Here is a 15,703-nt window from a genome sequence, read left to right on the forward strand (position 1 = left end):
ACAGGCAGCCAAAAAAACCCTAAATTGCGATTTTATGCAACGCACTAAGCTTTTGAAAGTGCTTTTAAACTAAAAGAAAACTATCTTGTCACTTGATGGTTTTGTCATACAAGAGGGGGTAGCTCACGCCTTGTCAGTGTGTAGCACAATGCTGGTGACAGATCTGTCAGCCTTTTGTGAGGATTTCTTGAGAGTATTTGTGGGGAAAAATACCACCGAATTTTTAAACACAGAAAGAGGTGGCTGCTTTTTGTTTTTTGTTTTTTTAACTAGTGCTAAGAACTGGACAAATGTCTCGTGTATTTTAGGCTAGGTATGTTGATTAGTTTATGAATTAATGGTGGTTTTTCATTATTTGCTTGTTTTTTTCTATTTTTATTTATTTCTTTATATTATTATGTAATTTATGGGATGTCAGTAGTAAATGGTACTGATCATTCACAATGCACTTTCTCTACTCGGTACAAATGTCAAAGTAGTGTAGCGTATTATTTTTACCGCTAAGAGGCGCTAAAACACCGTGAGATATTGTTACGTCTACGCGAAGTTCGCCAGCCAATGACGATAAACCAGGAAGGATACAGACTTTGACACGGAAATTGCGTCACTACAGTACCAACGTGCTAGCGGTAAAGGTGAGTACTTACGACATTTGGGGCTTTTCCCCCCTAAATATTTGAGTGTTTGTAGGCAGGCACAAAAGCTCGGTGAATGTATGTTGTGCTCTGAATTATCATTCCTCGAGCTGTCTTTTTGAAGTAAACAGAAAGCACACTAGCCGGTAGCAGCTCTCAGTTTTCTTACATGACTTTCGCACGGTAAGTTTGGTAACACTACGTTAGCGTTAATTCTTTTCATTGTTATCGTTTTAGACTTCTACGTTGTGCTAGATTTGGTCGAATCAAGTTCAGTCATTCATATCATATAGCGTGTAATGACTGGACTTATAATTTATACTGGCGTACTCCGTAGCGAATTTTATCATATAACTTTAAAGAGTCATGCAAAGCTGGGAAACGCAATATGTTTGAATGTAAACTGGTGAATTGTTGAGAATACCTCTTGAGTTCGGCTCTCATGAAACACCCAAACGAGTAAAAATTACCGGGATATTTCAACTTGTATTAAAGGTTAATCAGGCACGAAAGATCAGTAGCTAGCATGAATTGATGCTAGAAGTCGAAGGCTGTTACTGCTACTTGTGTTGCTGGTCGGGCTTAAGAGAAAGAGGGCATTGGAAGGACACAGACGTACTCATTATACTGTCTGGTGTTTGACGACGTCCTCATGTGCACTTTGGCCTCAGTTATTTCGCACATTAAGAAAGTATTTCAGAAATGGGTAGACACATTAAGTCATGTTAATTTTATCCAAAATTTCTCTTCAGTAAGCTCTATGCTGTGTTTTTAAATAGCACATAGCAGTCTGCGAGTGAGTCATTGATTTATCTAAGCAAAAAAACAGGGTTTTTATGCTGATCTGGGTTTGTTGGTAATTAGTTAGATCAGGGCTGCCCAATCCCAGTCCTCGAGAGCTACTATCCTGCAGCTTTTAGATGCATCCCTACTCCAACACAGCTGAATCAAATGGTTTGATTACCTCTCCAGCATGCCATCATGTTTGGCAAAGGCCTGATAACAAGCCATTCATTTGATTCGGGTGTGTGGGAACAAGGATGCATCTAAAAGCTGCAGGACGGTAGCTCTCGAGGACCGGGATTGGGCACCCCTGAGTTAGATGAATCCTATAAGTTACAAGATTTCTCCACTAATCAGAATTGAATTAAAGCCACAAGGGGTCAGTAGCTTAAACAAAAAGGGCAGCAATTTTGAAGTAGTAAAATCAGACCTAATAAGCTATAAATGTTCACGGCAAGTTACTAAAAGTGACCTATTATGTTTCTGTGCTATGAGCACAGACGCTCCATCCACTGCTGCTCAAATCAATCTAGGTATTTGTTTGTTTCTGACACTGAATGAAGTGAAGAGCTACACTAATAACACATATAGTGAATAAAAGTTACTTTGAGCTCAGAATTATGCAAACTTGTTCTAGTACACAGCAGGAAAATGCAGAGTTGGACGTGAGCAAATTAAGCGACAGACAACCAATAACATACCTTTTTTCTCCTCCTCTCTTGAAGCACCTGGGATCCCAGAGCTGCATGCAGTCATGTGGCCTGTAGTGTGGACAGCGTTGCGGACCTATGCTCCGTATGTCACCTTCCCTGTGGCTTTTGTGGTCGGAGCAGTGGGCTATCACCTGGAATGGTTCATCAGGGGCACCCCCAAATCCAGAGAGGAAGAGAAAGGCATCCAGGAACTGAGGGAAGAAAGAAAGCTGCAGGAGCAAGTGGGCATGGACAGCACAAAGGTGCTGAGCCTCAAAGAGAAACTGGAGTTCACACCTAAAGCGGCTCTGAACAGGAACCGACCTGAAAAGAGCTAATCCCCTGTTTCTGTGATAGACTTGCGTTTGACCTTTTTTTTTCAGCTGGAGGACTGTGCACTGAGAGCAGAAGAGAGGGTGATCATTGAATCATACATTCTTCCTTATTCAGCTCAGCTCCACTCTCATGGAAATCCACAGCAAAAACTTGCCTGGGTGAACACTGGGAAACTTTTAGTAGCTTGAATATAATTATTTCTTCTACATAATCAAAGGCTGTACCAAATTCTCCAATCATCTACTTGATGGTGCATGTGCATGCTTTTTATCAATAACTTAAGCCATCCACTGTCATTAGAACACCTTATTGTAGAACCTTTGCGTGTTCAGTCTTTAATCTGACAAAGTTTTATGTGATTTGAAAACAGACTTGGATGGATTACATACATCTGGTTGTGCCAGTATGGTAAATGTATATAATTGCGACTTTGTTATTAAGTCACTCAAATGTCATTTGTCATTCCACGACCAGTTTTCATGTTACAGACCTGTCTGGGTTTTTGGGGGTTTTTACTCCTTTTGATCATTTCTGTTTATAGAGACAGGAAGTCCGGCTGTCATAAAAGAAGAGAAGAACGACAGGACTTTGCTGGAACCTTTGATGATATGTGACAGAACATAAGCCAGCATTGTGGGCGGTCTCCCAGGATGTTTAAGCTGCTTAGTTGTATTGTCTGGAACCATGTGCTCAATACTTTCATTTTAGAAAGTCTGGATTTGCACACTTTAAAAAAACAAAACAAAACAGTAATAATAATAGTCCTGCTGAAAAAATGTGATAAAGAAGTTTGTGTGCTCCAGGTGTTTCCTTGAGTGATGTTTCAGTAAATTTTTACAGCTTCTATTTGGGAATTATCAAAAAGGAGCTTTCATGAAGTTAGTTAATTCTTACTTTAAAAAAGAAGAAGAAAGAAAACACTTGAACTCTGTCTGTGTCAGCGCTGTTTCACGTTCAGTTCTGAGCAACTGTGTCGAACCTCTTTTTGTGAAACAATGCTTCTGCCAGTGGCGGAAAGTAACTTAAAAGTCAAAGGAAGGAAGTAATGACTCCACTCGTTCAGCTTCAAGGGGGAAATTATTATGCTGGGAAACCATTAACTGATTCACCTTTGGAATTTAGCCCTTGTGCTATTTGGCCATCTTAAATCGATTAAAGGAAAGAGCGATCCACTTGAAACAAGACTTTTTATTCTCTGGTTTAAAAACGTAAACTTTAACAAGTATAATGTTTCTAATACTGTAAATATATAAACAGCTTTTAGCAAATTTCTAGAGATAATTGCATGTAAAAATGTCAACTTCCCATTCATCAATTTTCTTCCACTTACCTGAATAAAGGTTGTGAAGGACATGGAGCCTATCCTGACTGTCACACGCCGAGAGGTTGGGTACACCCTGGAAAAATCACCACTTTGTCACATTTAATTGAACGCCAGTATTTTCTTTGCCATCTGAAGTTTTATGTATTTTCTAGCTTAATTTTTCTTTTTGCTCACAAATGTTTATTTTTGAGTCTTTTTATTTTCTCTAAGTGTGAAATTTGTGTGCAGCACACCAAAAATCACAATAATCCAAAAGAACCCGCAAATTGTTCCCTGGTTCCCTGTTGAGATGCTACCCAACACACCCAGCTCATTTAAATGTTTTCAGCCAGTCCTATGTGAGCTAATCATTGTTTCACTCCAGTCAAGCTCTTTATTTCAAAATAAGAGCACATCATTTTTCAAAAACCACATAAACAGCCGGACCTATATTTGTGCTCCACCAGATGGGATTAATAGGGTCCTTAAAGCCTTATAACAGTCGTCTGTGATAAAGTTGCCATTAATAGTGTGCCAGCTGATAATGCAGCAGTAACTGAGGAGGTGTACACATAGGTTTTACTTGCGGGTTTAGATCATGATGGCAGGTTAGTGGCATGCTGTTATCTCTGACATGTATCTGTGTAATGGCTACTGATATTTATGTGTAAACACTCCTCATGAGATATGCATCACTAAAAAAACATAAGGCAAAAATGGCCTTTAAAGAGCATTTTTATTTCACATGTATTATGACTGTAAACATGTGACCAGGGGCTTGACCTCCCCTTTGTTGACTTGTTTACTCGGGTCCCTCAGCCATGAAACAGAGGAGCTTTCCTAATGGACGATAACCTTTTCAGTGCGCCAAGATAAGTTCCGCTATGTTGCCCTGCCAGCTAGTTAAATGGGAAAGATTATGGAGTCCAGATTTACATTGGCACCAGAGTGGTAAATACTGCTGTATCAGCAGCCATCTTTGAGCCCTGTACTCCCCTCTTAAGTTTGCCATCAGTGGAATGACCCGCTCCACTCCAGTGACACCGGTTGTGCGTGTTTAGAGTCGCAATTACTTCAAGCTGGTGGAAGTTTCCATTTGAAGCTAATGAAGATAGAGAGGTGGAGGTGAGGCTTGCAACTAAATGCACCAGAGTTAACAGAGAATTGTGTGTGTGTGTATCCTCATGGGAACAATCAGAGGACAGGTCGGCCTGCTAACAATGGCCCGGCTCCTCAGAACTCGATAGTACTGTGGGAACCAAGTGCTTGAGGCTCCTGGGAAAGGAGGAGGTTGTGGGGAGGTGTTCCATTGTTCTTGCTGGAAGATGGGGATAATGGGTGTGGGTGATGCTGGCTGGGCTTTTATTTTTTTTAAGGAGGTCCAAACCAACATCCTGAGTGGACAGGCTGGAGACATGCTCCCTCTGCTGCAGGAACAATAGAGCTGTCTGTCTGCTGGAAGGGCACTGCATCCCCCTATTAAACAACCACCACCTAGACACACACACACATTTGTGCAGAGAATACAAATCCAGCAGCACAGGTAGCTGTGTACCTAATGCAGTGTATACACTCGCAAAAGGCTGACCACAAACATACCAAGGGTCTCGTATTTGTGAAATCAGTGGAGCATCTTGGCTCCCCTAAACACACTGCTTTCATTTTAGTGCAATGTGTTCAGGGAAATTAATCGCATTTCCCTTCATGGTATTTTTTTGACATTTTGAGCACAGCAGGACAAACTTATCACACTGATTTATTATCACCTTAAAAACCTGTTATGAAAATCACATTAGGGAACACAAACAAACATTAATGTGCTCCAATTATTTTTGCTCACGCATCTGACAGACAGTAGTCAGTGCCAAGGCTTTTGCTGCGCAGTGTCCACCTTGTATGTATTTGCATTGGAGATTATTTATCTGAATTTCAGGAGCAGAACCACACTTCATGCACTACCTTCTGTTTCTCTTCCATTAACTACTAGAAATGCTGTCAAACCTAAAGGAGGCTCTGCCCCCAGCGAGCGAAATCTCTTTGCTAAACAGAACAATGTGCAGATTTTAATATGACACAATTAGAGAAGGAGTTTTTCTGTCATGATCAGTAGTGTTTATTGTCCCAGACATGATAATCACATTTTGAATGTTTGCATTCAGAATAATGAAAATAAGTAACTGCTCACTTTTTAAAACTGTGGGTATGGTAAAGAAAAACGAAAACAAAACCTCAGTGGAAAACGTGAGGTCAAGGAAAAGTGTGAAGGAGAATGTTTAAGGAAAGAGAAGCGTGATACACAGCAAGCGCACTTACACTGAACTCCTTAATAATGTTGCAGCTGAGGGCAGTGTAGCTCCCCGGGTTGAGGAGGTGACTCATATTTCTATATTCAAAGGACAATTCCCTGCATCCATCACTTATCTGAGACTGGCGCCAGGTAAAAATTAATTCACAAAATTAATTCAAAATGATCTTAAAGGTTGGTTATTCAGTAATGGACATTACTAAAGCAAACTTAATTCAAGTGAACTTTAAACTCATTAACACCGGTTAATATAGCTCATAAGAAGTAATGCTGTTGTAAATTTCAAAACAAACCGTTGTTGATTATTGAAATGGGAATGGAAAACACACTTATAATTAACATTTACACCATCGGAGTCACTTTGTCAGGTTTTTTGATTCTTTTCATGAAAGCAATCAAATCATGGATTCAGGGTTAATCATGGATGGTGCACCGCTCTAAATCATGTGGTGGAGTTTCCCCCTTTCCTTTCATAAAGGAAGTATGTATGCTTAAAGTGGTAATAAAGGAAGCATCCGGAGTGTTACTAATCAATATGACTATTTGACAGCCCCTTGTCTGTTTTGGTGTTCACCACACTGTACACCCGCCATCTACCCACAAACATAGCCCCAGGTTTGATTGATACTAAGGAGATTGTTTTAACAATATATATATATATATATATATATATATATATATATATATATATATATATATATATATATATGTTCATCACTACAAACAACCCATGTCACATAAGTTCACTTGGTCTTTTGAGGAAATGAAACATTGATCAGTGCAGATTTAAACACTGATGTGTAGCACAGCACGGCGTACACATATACACAGCTCTCTGTAAGATGTTTGTGAGGTATTGGCTCTCTTAATTGACTCCAGCCACACACACAGCAGGCGCTTTGCCCACTTTCCTCATCACCCTTTTATGGGGCAGCAGTGGCATAAGGTCAGCAAACACAGGGGAGTCCATTTAAAACAATGTAACAATGCCCACAGCGACTCCATTGTCAGGGTGAACAATCTTCAGCAACAAGTCCCCGGGGAGAAACAACACTGGAACGGGAAACAGATACAGGACCACTTCCTGTCGACAGTTTAAATTTAGGAACTGCTCAAAGTGTTTCTGTTGCATATTGTTGAGTAGCACAAATGCCCAAATTAAAGACGTGGTGCATGAACCGTGTGCATTGTTATGGATGCTGAGCGATTCGTGTGTCGGTATTGTTTGCATAGATTTCAAGAGAAACAAAGGGGGTTGGCACATGTAAGCTTTGCCTTTTCCACATTTAGATGAACCCCAGTATTGCTACTAAAATACTGCAGGAAACATTATTTCTAAACACATCCAGTTAAAGAAACATTGCACAGTTTTGGTGACCTCACCTAGCCTGTAGCTGCTGTTTTAAGGCCTGCTGTCTGAAAGCGTTTTGTGAAGTGAGGTAATGCTGGCCTTCTTAAGAGCGTGTTTGTGCATCTGAGTGCCTTGTTTGCCTTGTTCGGGGTCCTTTCCTTATAAACATGCAGGGCTTTCAGCAGTACAGCTGGCAGGAAGTATGACACTGGATCAGGCTGTTTTTGTCTAGCCTGGCACTCATTGCAGGTGAATCCTTTAAAGTCCTTCCAAAGGTTGGTGCTGGGCATGAGAGGTGGGCGGCACAACGGCTGACCTTTTATAATACCTGCTAGAGCTCGGCGGATATTTAAAGACCCTTCAAACTCCTTTATACTCCAAATGCTTCAGCATAGCTCTTTGCCCACGAGTATCCACGTACTGTATGCTCATTCACCAAACTAAAAGACTGTCTTTCTTTGTGTGATTAGCACCAGCACTGTGTGTGGCTTCACCAGCAGACTGAGGAAACGCATCAGCAGAGAATTCAACAATGTCAGGAAACACAGTAAGAATGGCATCTGATCCCAGGAGCTGCCTTTCTAACTACAAGTATAAGCCTCTCTCACTAATACAGCTCTTCCCATCTTATGGACTTCCCTTCATGTTAGTTTCAGAGAGCAAGTATATTTAAACAAATGCAAATTCTATCAGATTATCTGGAAAGTGACTGGTTCCTTAGATCATTGGAAATAATCTAGACATGAATAATCTGTAATCAGACTAATAATAAATGTGAGAGTGTTTTATAAATGTTCAATTGCCCCATTAGAGAAACATGCGCTCGGATCACTTTCATTGTCGTCTAGGGAACTGAATTTCTCTGAAAAAAAAAATGGCTAAAGCAAAATAACCTACACTGTCTGTTGTTTTCATCCTCCTAGGTTTACATTTGCCTCGCTGAACAGGAGGTGAGAGTTGAGTCTGCAGATAGAGTAGAGCAGGACGTCGAGTCTCTGCACCTTGATGGGCTATTGAGGAAGACGGACGCAAAAGCTACTTCAGCTATTCGGTGTCTGGCTCCAGCAGGCGAGCGAGGGCTGATACGGGTCGCCCTGCGCAATCTGTTCCTTGGCCTTTTGGCTTTTTTGTGGAAACACAGACACAAACAATTACACGGACACATACACGCGAATGCAGACTGAGATTTAAAAAGAAACAGAATAAAAAAGGGCTTCACGGGAATGCCAGATGCTAGCCAAGTTCTCGTGAGCAGGCTTTAAAGTGGGCAGCTTCAGCAGGCTGTTTGGATTGTTTTCTCAACAGTATCTGCCAATATATCCTTGACATGCTCCTGCAATAAAAACACATTCCACTTTAAGCACACAGAAACAGGCTTCCTATTATTATTATTACACACTATAACATTTCTTTTTTTTTTGACAAACTGCTGTAAACTGAAAGTAAATGTCAGATTCTTCAGCTGCTTGTTGCAGATTTGACCTCTCAAACACACACACGCACACACGCACCTCACTTGAATTTCCCACCGACCACCTTTCCTGCCATAGATAACTGCTTATCATCATATCGACAGTCCAGTAAATTGCTGGAAATGAATGCTGTATTGCTGCAGAGCTACAAATCTAAAAAAGACGTATGAGTACATTCTTTCAGAGGCTGGGCGAGCACCTTTTGTCGAAGGTGCTGAGTTCTGTATTTTATCAATTGCTTTCATCAAAAAGAAAATGAAAAAAAAAACAGCGTTGGCCATCAGTGCAGTGCACTCCAGGGGAAATTAAATAGAGCCTGAAGAAAGTGCGATTCTTCCTCGTATGAACTTTTACTGGCATTTTGAGTGATGGCCTTGTTGCCTGTGCAGCCACAGTTACATATTTGAAAACAGCCATTAAGTCAAAAGTGTTTTCCCTCCATTTTCCCCCCGTTTTCTCCCCTCAGTTGGTTGTGCTCATAATAGCGTGTAAAACCCATCCTCTCCTCCACACCTCTCTCTTTCTATTATTTATTCTATTATCTTCCTCTTGAATGATTAATTTCCTGTAGCGGAGACAGTATTTGGATAGCAGCAAGTGAGCAGTCGCTTAAGAGAGATTTTCCCCCGTAGAAATCTCATCCCTGTGTTTGGGAAAGAAAGGGAATAAAACCATGATGAACACAAAGCAGGCTGAAAGGTTCTGAAAGTATATCTGTGATGCAGTTATTGATTTTTTTTCATATGTTCATTATACTTTAAACTTTATTTCTTCAAAAAAATAATAAATATTATCACTTTGCAATATCTCAAAAATAAACATTAAATACAGTTTTCACAGAACAACTCGTTTCCTTTCTTTGAATTTGTACATTTCTGTACCGCTTTCAGCCCCGGTCGCGGCGCAAGATCAACCTCTAACCGACTAAAGGTTTAGTTTTCATTCATTCAAATGGATGCCTGTCTGTGTGTTGTGCTTTCCTTCTCTCTGTTTTCTTTGTAGATATTATGCTGCGGTTATTGGCGATAATAAGTCCCATAGTTTGGTTTCCCCTTTCCCTCTGCTCCTGCTCTCCAAGCCCGCATCCTCAACTTGAGCGGCAAAATTATATTGTGTGTGTGCATGCATGCGTGCGTGCCTGCATCCACGCAGTCATTATCCTCCCGGGACCTGAGCGTGATCCAGAGACCAGTACATTCCACAGGGTGGACAGAGCCTTTGGGAGAGAACTGGCTTCAAAAAGAAGTTACAGTGCAAATCTCCAGGGAGTATATTTAAATTTAACTCTCCAGTAAACTCTCACACAACACCCTATCCAAAGCCCACTTTCACATTCAGCACTAAAAACCCATTAAATGTAACGTTAAGGCATCTTATGACTTTAATCTTCTCTCACTGTGGAGTCTCATTTTCTTTGCCTTGGGGAGTGCTCTTTAAATTTTTCATTTTGAATAGGTCCATTTATCTGATAAATCTCTGTTTGAGTGTCTGTCAGCCTCTGAGGCATTACGTTCACAGTACAGTAGCTGTTCTTCTGTATCTTACTGTGCACTCCTGATAGTCAAGTGTGCAGGAAAATATTTATAAAAAAAAATCTGAAGCCCAAAAAACACTCCCATAGAAACATCAGTCTGACTGACTACATCATACATAATGCTTTTGTTTTGAGTGTCCCTTATGAGCACCGTTAGTAGTTTTTCCCGTGTGGTGTGCATGTTTCTTATAATGGACTCTAGGGGAATGTGTCTTTCTCATAGCACCCATACAGTTCACATAACTGGGAAGCGCGTCGCTCCCAGCATCTCCAGTTCCCCAGTTCACCTCTATGGGCATGTCCCCGTAGCGCTCACAGGGGTTTGGACAGCGTGGAGCCTCACTCTGCACGGCGAGCTCAATATGGCTCCCTGCTTTATAAGCCTGTGATGCCTCCGTTTGGAGTTCTGGAGTCTTTTGTCGCACCGGTTCCCGCTCGGGCCGAGGTAGGTAGTCCTGTTGCTGGCGTTTTTCCAGGCGGTAGGCGATGGCAAGCTGGAGCAGATGGAGGAGCTCGAGGAGGTTTAGTAACAGGGAGATGGCAGCAATCACCTGAGTATAGATGGTGAAAATAGTCTTTTCTGTGGGTCGAGACACAAAGCAGTCCACCGTGTGGGGACAAGGGTACTTTTTACACTCAAACTTTGGTGCAATGAAGAAGCCATCGTAAAGGAACCAAAGCCCAACAATAAAGCCGACCTCTAAGAGGACTTTCAATAAGATGCTGAATGCGTATGCTCCCAGCAGCCTGCCTTTCAGTTTGGGCACCTCGGGAGACTTCTCTAGCCTTCTGCCTTTCATGCCACTCTTTTCTTTCTCTGTCTCTTCATTTTTTGTGATATTGCCTCTTTCTGTGTGAACTAGCCCATTTTTTCTTCCACCAGCACCTCCTTCTTCAGCTTGCTTCTCATCATCTTTTCTCCTGTCCTTCCCAGCCCTTATAGCCACATATCCAAAGTAAAAGATGGTCGGCGTGGAGACGAAGATGACCTGGAGGACAAAGTAGCGGAAGTGGGATATAGGGAAGGCTTTATCGTAGCAAACAGCAGTGCAGCCAGGCTGGATGGTATTGCAAACAAAGTCTGCTTGCTCGTCATCCCAGGCAGACTCAGCAGCAGTTCCCAGTACCAGCATGCGAAACAGAAAGAGTACGGTAAGCCAGACCCGGCCAATAGCTGTTGAATACTCCTGGCCCTCCTCCAGCAGGTGCTCCAGGAAGGACCAGTCAGCTCTGGACATCCTCTGCTCCTAACATGGAGACAACAGGTCATTAAAGTTACCCACAAAAGGTGCATATGTTTTGGTAGGATTTTGTAGCATATATAAGTAATAACCTATCACAATCTACACCTTTTTCACCTCAAACTCTAATCTCAAGTGAAAGCTGTTCAGTCAGGTAGCATGGACCCATTAAACTTGTCTACAGGTCTAGTTTTTAATATGGGTCATATGGCCTCGTTTTCTTGACTGCTCAGTCGCTAAACAGGCTGAACCATTGTTACACTTAATCACGTACCTGGCACATTGTTATTACCATTACAAAATTGTTAGTGCTTTTCAAAACTCATAGCCAGAGCATAAACATTTAATCACACCTATAAGCAGCAAATGAGCTAAGTTTCTCCAACCTTTTCAGCATAATGGTGTCTCTATTTGCTGAGGAACGTATATCTGGCTGAAGCCCCCCTATTAGTTCTTCCATGAGCTCACACTCTTGTTAAGGTGGGGCCCCAACTCCTCATCATGGAGACGTGAAAAAGTGAGCCCCCCACTAAAATGAACTAAAACAAAAACATATGCTGCCAAAGTTAGCTTTTAGAATGAATGGGAAGGGGTGTACACTTTGTCTGTTCGCAGCAAACCGGGGTGAACAAGTCCAAATGAAGCAACGTTTACATAATGCAGGCACAAAGAATATATTCTATTCTGGGCCGGATGAATCAGTTCATTTATGCACACTTTAATTATACAGTTTAATTGATTTCATTTTAAAAAATAAAATGTGGTCAGTAATGGAAATGGAAGCCGTGGAAATCGTTAACGAGAAATGACACAGTCGGTGGCTTGTCGGGAAACTCAGCGCGCGCGTGCGCGCGCGCGCGCACACACACAACTGAATAAACATCCTGTGTGAGTGAGTTCAGGCTCTGCTGTGACACTTGTCTATTTGTTTATTCTATTAATATTTGTCTGTTATTTTCTCCCCCGTGAGAAGGAAAAACGTCTCAGACAGGGAAACTAAAAACTCTTCTGACAGCACGAGGAGTTTCAATGAACTGTCAGGGATACTGGCCCCAGCTGAACAGGCACAGAAATCGCTAACTTGACTGATCCTCTTTCGGGGGTATTGTCTCGAGGATGGCTGTTATCTCTACAAAACATACCACAGAATATCAGCAGACTAGTTGGAGGTCACTGTAGGAGATGGGAAAAGCATAGCATTGAGTTGATAAAGCAGACCATCCATATTAAGTATCAAAGCAACAACACAAAAGAAAAAAATAATCAACAAGTCAAATTAAGGTGAAGCAGGTCTCCCTTTTAAAGTAGTTTTAAAGCCGCCCGGCTTATTACTGTCCGACTTTATCAACACAGAAGGAAAAGAATAAGAAGCAGACTCGTTGTAAGATCTACCAAAGTTCAAGAACAACTTTAACAAGCCATCAAAAAGAATAAATTCTCCATTGAAAATAGATTTTATTCTAGGACTAGCCTATCATCCATCTCTGAAAAGATGGTTTTAAGGTTTCAGCCCAAGTGTAAATCGCTTTAAAAATATTACTAAGTTAATATTAATTACAAAAAAAGGAATCCAATAAATAAAAATATGTCAAACAACGTAGAGTATAATTCGGTCACTGACAACTAATCAGAACTGTATAGAGTGTATATGCCCGCCTTTTTTTTTTTTTTTTTCACGGAAAACCTTCTCACCTTTCTCTCTCTAGAAGCCGGGTTTGTCTCCTTACAGCCTCACGGGTCCCAGCAAACAGTGCGTCTTTAATGTCACCTCCGCTCTATCCAGTAGTGGACTGCACTGCTGCTCCGGTCGGGTTATGTTTTGCCTTCTTTAAAAAGAATCGATGTAATCGGAAAAAGTGGGGAGAACTTTCCCATGCTTGCTCAAACCGGCCCTCCCTCAGGAACTTGGTCCAGGAAATGGGATGGATGAACTCACAGCGGTTCTGGTTAACTGCGCTCTGGTCTTAGCTTTGTTTAAAGACCGCAGATTTGCATTAATTGCATGGGAATGTCGCCTGCCTTCGGCAATTTAAAGGTTAGAGGTGCAAGAGTTTGGGGGAAAAGTAATAGTATGGCCTTTGTAGAGAAGGGAGTGACAAAAAATGTTTTAACGCGTTGCTGTGGAGTACAAATGAACATAAATAAACGTATTTTGTAAGTCGATCACTTTGTGCACATTATTGGGGCAGACTGAGTTATAATTGTTTTTCTAGCGTATAAAAACGAATAACCATCAATTAATAAGCATTTTAAATACCAGTGACGTTTATCTGATTTCGCTCCTAAGAGTGCAGGATAAACCATCTATATCTGTCCATATCTGTGCAGCCTTATGAACCTTATATTCTCGCCTACTGTGATTGTTGATAGTAGACTCCTGTAATTTTACATCATGCCACATAATGGCGCCAGTCCCCTTATTTCCAAGAAGCAAATCTCTTCAATAAAGGCCCGTAATTGGCTGTAATGTGAATATTGTTTAACTTACGTAAATCGGTTTTTGACTGAATTCCATCTTTATTTATAACTTCCTGTTTTTTTTTAAATTTGTTTGAATCCCTAAGGGCTTGTATTTTGTTATCATCATTCTATAATTTAAATTTTTAAAAGAATTTACTTTGTATTGTGTATAGCTGTGTGTGTACACGTGACTTATTAAGGTACCATCTAATCTAGAATAAGTCGCATTGCTGTACTGCTTTGCTGCACAGCACATGAGGACAAACTCTTGCTGCAAAAGAGTTTGTCTTCTTGTTGTGCTTCTTGGAAGTCTGCAGTCAGACCATGTATGCTTTTACTTCTTTTTTTTCATTCAAGGCCCAGACAATAGGCTAGTTGAGCACAGGTTTGGTTGCAGATGTTTGGCTATAGTCAATGTATATGATATAAATCACATATTCTATCCCTATTTAAGATCGGAATAATACAAAACCTTGAGGTCATAGACTGAATTAAGAAAAAAACCCTTTCTTTTTTTAGACTACGAATACAGACTGCAAAAGAAGATGCTGAATGTTTAATTGAATATGTTAAACCACTTCTGTGAGAATTAAACCCTTCTCAAGTCACCAAGAATTTAAAATAGTGATTCCTTTTAAGTGAAAATTTTACTCACAATTACACAAAAAACAGCCTTGTTAGTCACAACGCTGTACAACACCAGATTGCGTGTCACAACATAGTCTGTCCCAGTTGAGCCACTTATCACCAGTGCACTTATAACTGTCTGATGGCACACTCGGGCCAATTAAAGCTTTCCCTGAAAAATCATCTCCTCTCAACCGCTCGAAATCATCACTGTGCTATTGTAAAGTGTCAGTATGTAGATTTTGAGAAGAATTAGGAGGCTGGGTTCATCACACCGGCTGCTGCACAAAGCGGACCAGGATAGAAAGCCCAGTAAATTGACAGTGAATCACTCTGACAGATCATCGTCTTGCTCTTTTCTTTGGTCATTACATCTGCAGATGAATGGCGAGGAGAGAAGTGAGGACACCCGACAGAGAGTAATAGAACTGTTTCCATTCAGGAGATGCACTATGTCTTCCTGTGTTCAGTGTGTTCTTCCCTACCTGTACAGTTATCAATGAAACTAATTGCCTGCCTCAACTTCAATCAATTCCTCACTGCTGGATACATTTTATCATTCGCTATTGTATTTTATGAGTGATTCGGTCCTGAGTGTGCATCGGCTAGCTCAATAATGCAGATATGAATATAGAGTGGGAGAAGTAATTCAAAGAACATCCCATTATGAGTTTTGGTGGGGGACGAGAGAGAAGGATTTTGAGGTTCTCTTTGTTGGCTTGCATCTGGTAAAACTACAAGGCTTAAACGATACAGACAGGTGTATTCCCGCAGGTTAAAATGAAGCAACAATGCCCTCATCCATTCACTTGACAGCTTCAGTCCCCTTAGAAAAAAAAGAAAGTAGTGACAGCAAACAAATCATGGCTATGTTTGTGTGCTTTTCTTCTTTAACATTAATAAATAAAGGACGGGGTGCTAAATCACCCTCATCTTGCTTTGCTAAATGATTAACTGCAAACAC

The 15,703-nt window shown here is 41.0% G+C and overlaps 2 protein-coding genes across 3 annotated transcripts; one reads left to right on the top strand and one right to left on the bottom strand.

Moving 5' to 3' along the window:
* The first annotated feature begins 530 nt into the window (after positions 1-530).
* On the top strand, positions 531-3,799 carry smim12 (small integral membrane protein 12). 2 transcript variants are annotated; one of them, XM_004547798.2, is made up of 2 exons: positions 531-635; positions 2,144-3,799. In XM_004547798.2, the coding sequence occupies exon 2, from the start codon at positions 2,173-2,175 to the stop codon at positions 2,446-2,448; it is 276 nt and encodes a 91-aa protein (XP_004547855.1). In that variant the 5' UTR covers positions 531-635; positions 2,144-2,172; the 3' UTR covers positions 2,449-3,799. The 2 variants fall into 2 exon arrangements, with proteins under 2 accessions (XP_004547855.1, XP_004547854.1); XM_004547797.4 differs by lacking the exon at positions 531-635 and adding an exon at positions 666-818.
* Positions 3,800-6,840: 3,041 nt separating this feature from the next.
* gja4 (gap junction protein alpha 4) lies at positions 6,841-13,479 on the bottom strand. Its single transcript, XM_004547793.4, has 2 exons — positions 13,345-13,479; positions 6,841-11,658 (listed from the first exon to the last, which is right to left on the bottom strand). The coding sequence occupies exon 2, from the start codon at positions 11,647-11,649 to the stop codon at positions 10,522-10,524; it is 1,128 nt and encodes a 375-aa protein (XP_004547850.1). The 5' UTR covers positions 11,650-11,658; positions 13,345-13,479; the 3' UTR covers positions 6,841-10,521.
* Positions 13,480-15,703: the final 2,224 nt, after the last annotated feature.

The sequence above is a fragment of the Maylandia zebra genome, linkage group LG22 (assembly GCF_041146795.1).
Source record: "Maylandia zebra isolate NMK-2024a linkage group LG22, Mzebra_GT3a, whole genome shotgun sequence".
Classification (NCBI taxonomy): domain Eukaryota; kingdom Metazoa; phylum Chordata; class Actinopteri; order Cichliformes; family Cichlidae; genus Maylandia; species Maylandia zebra.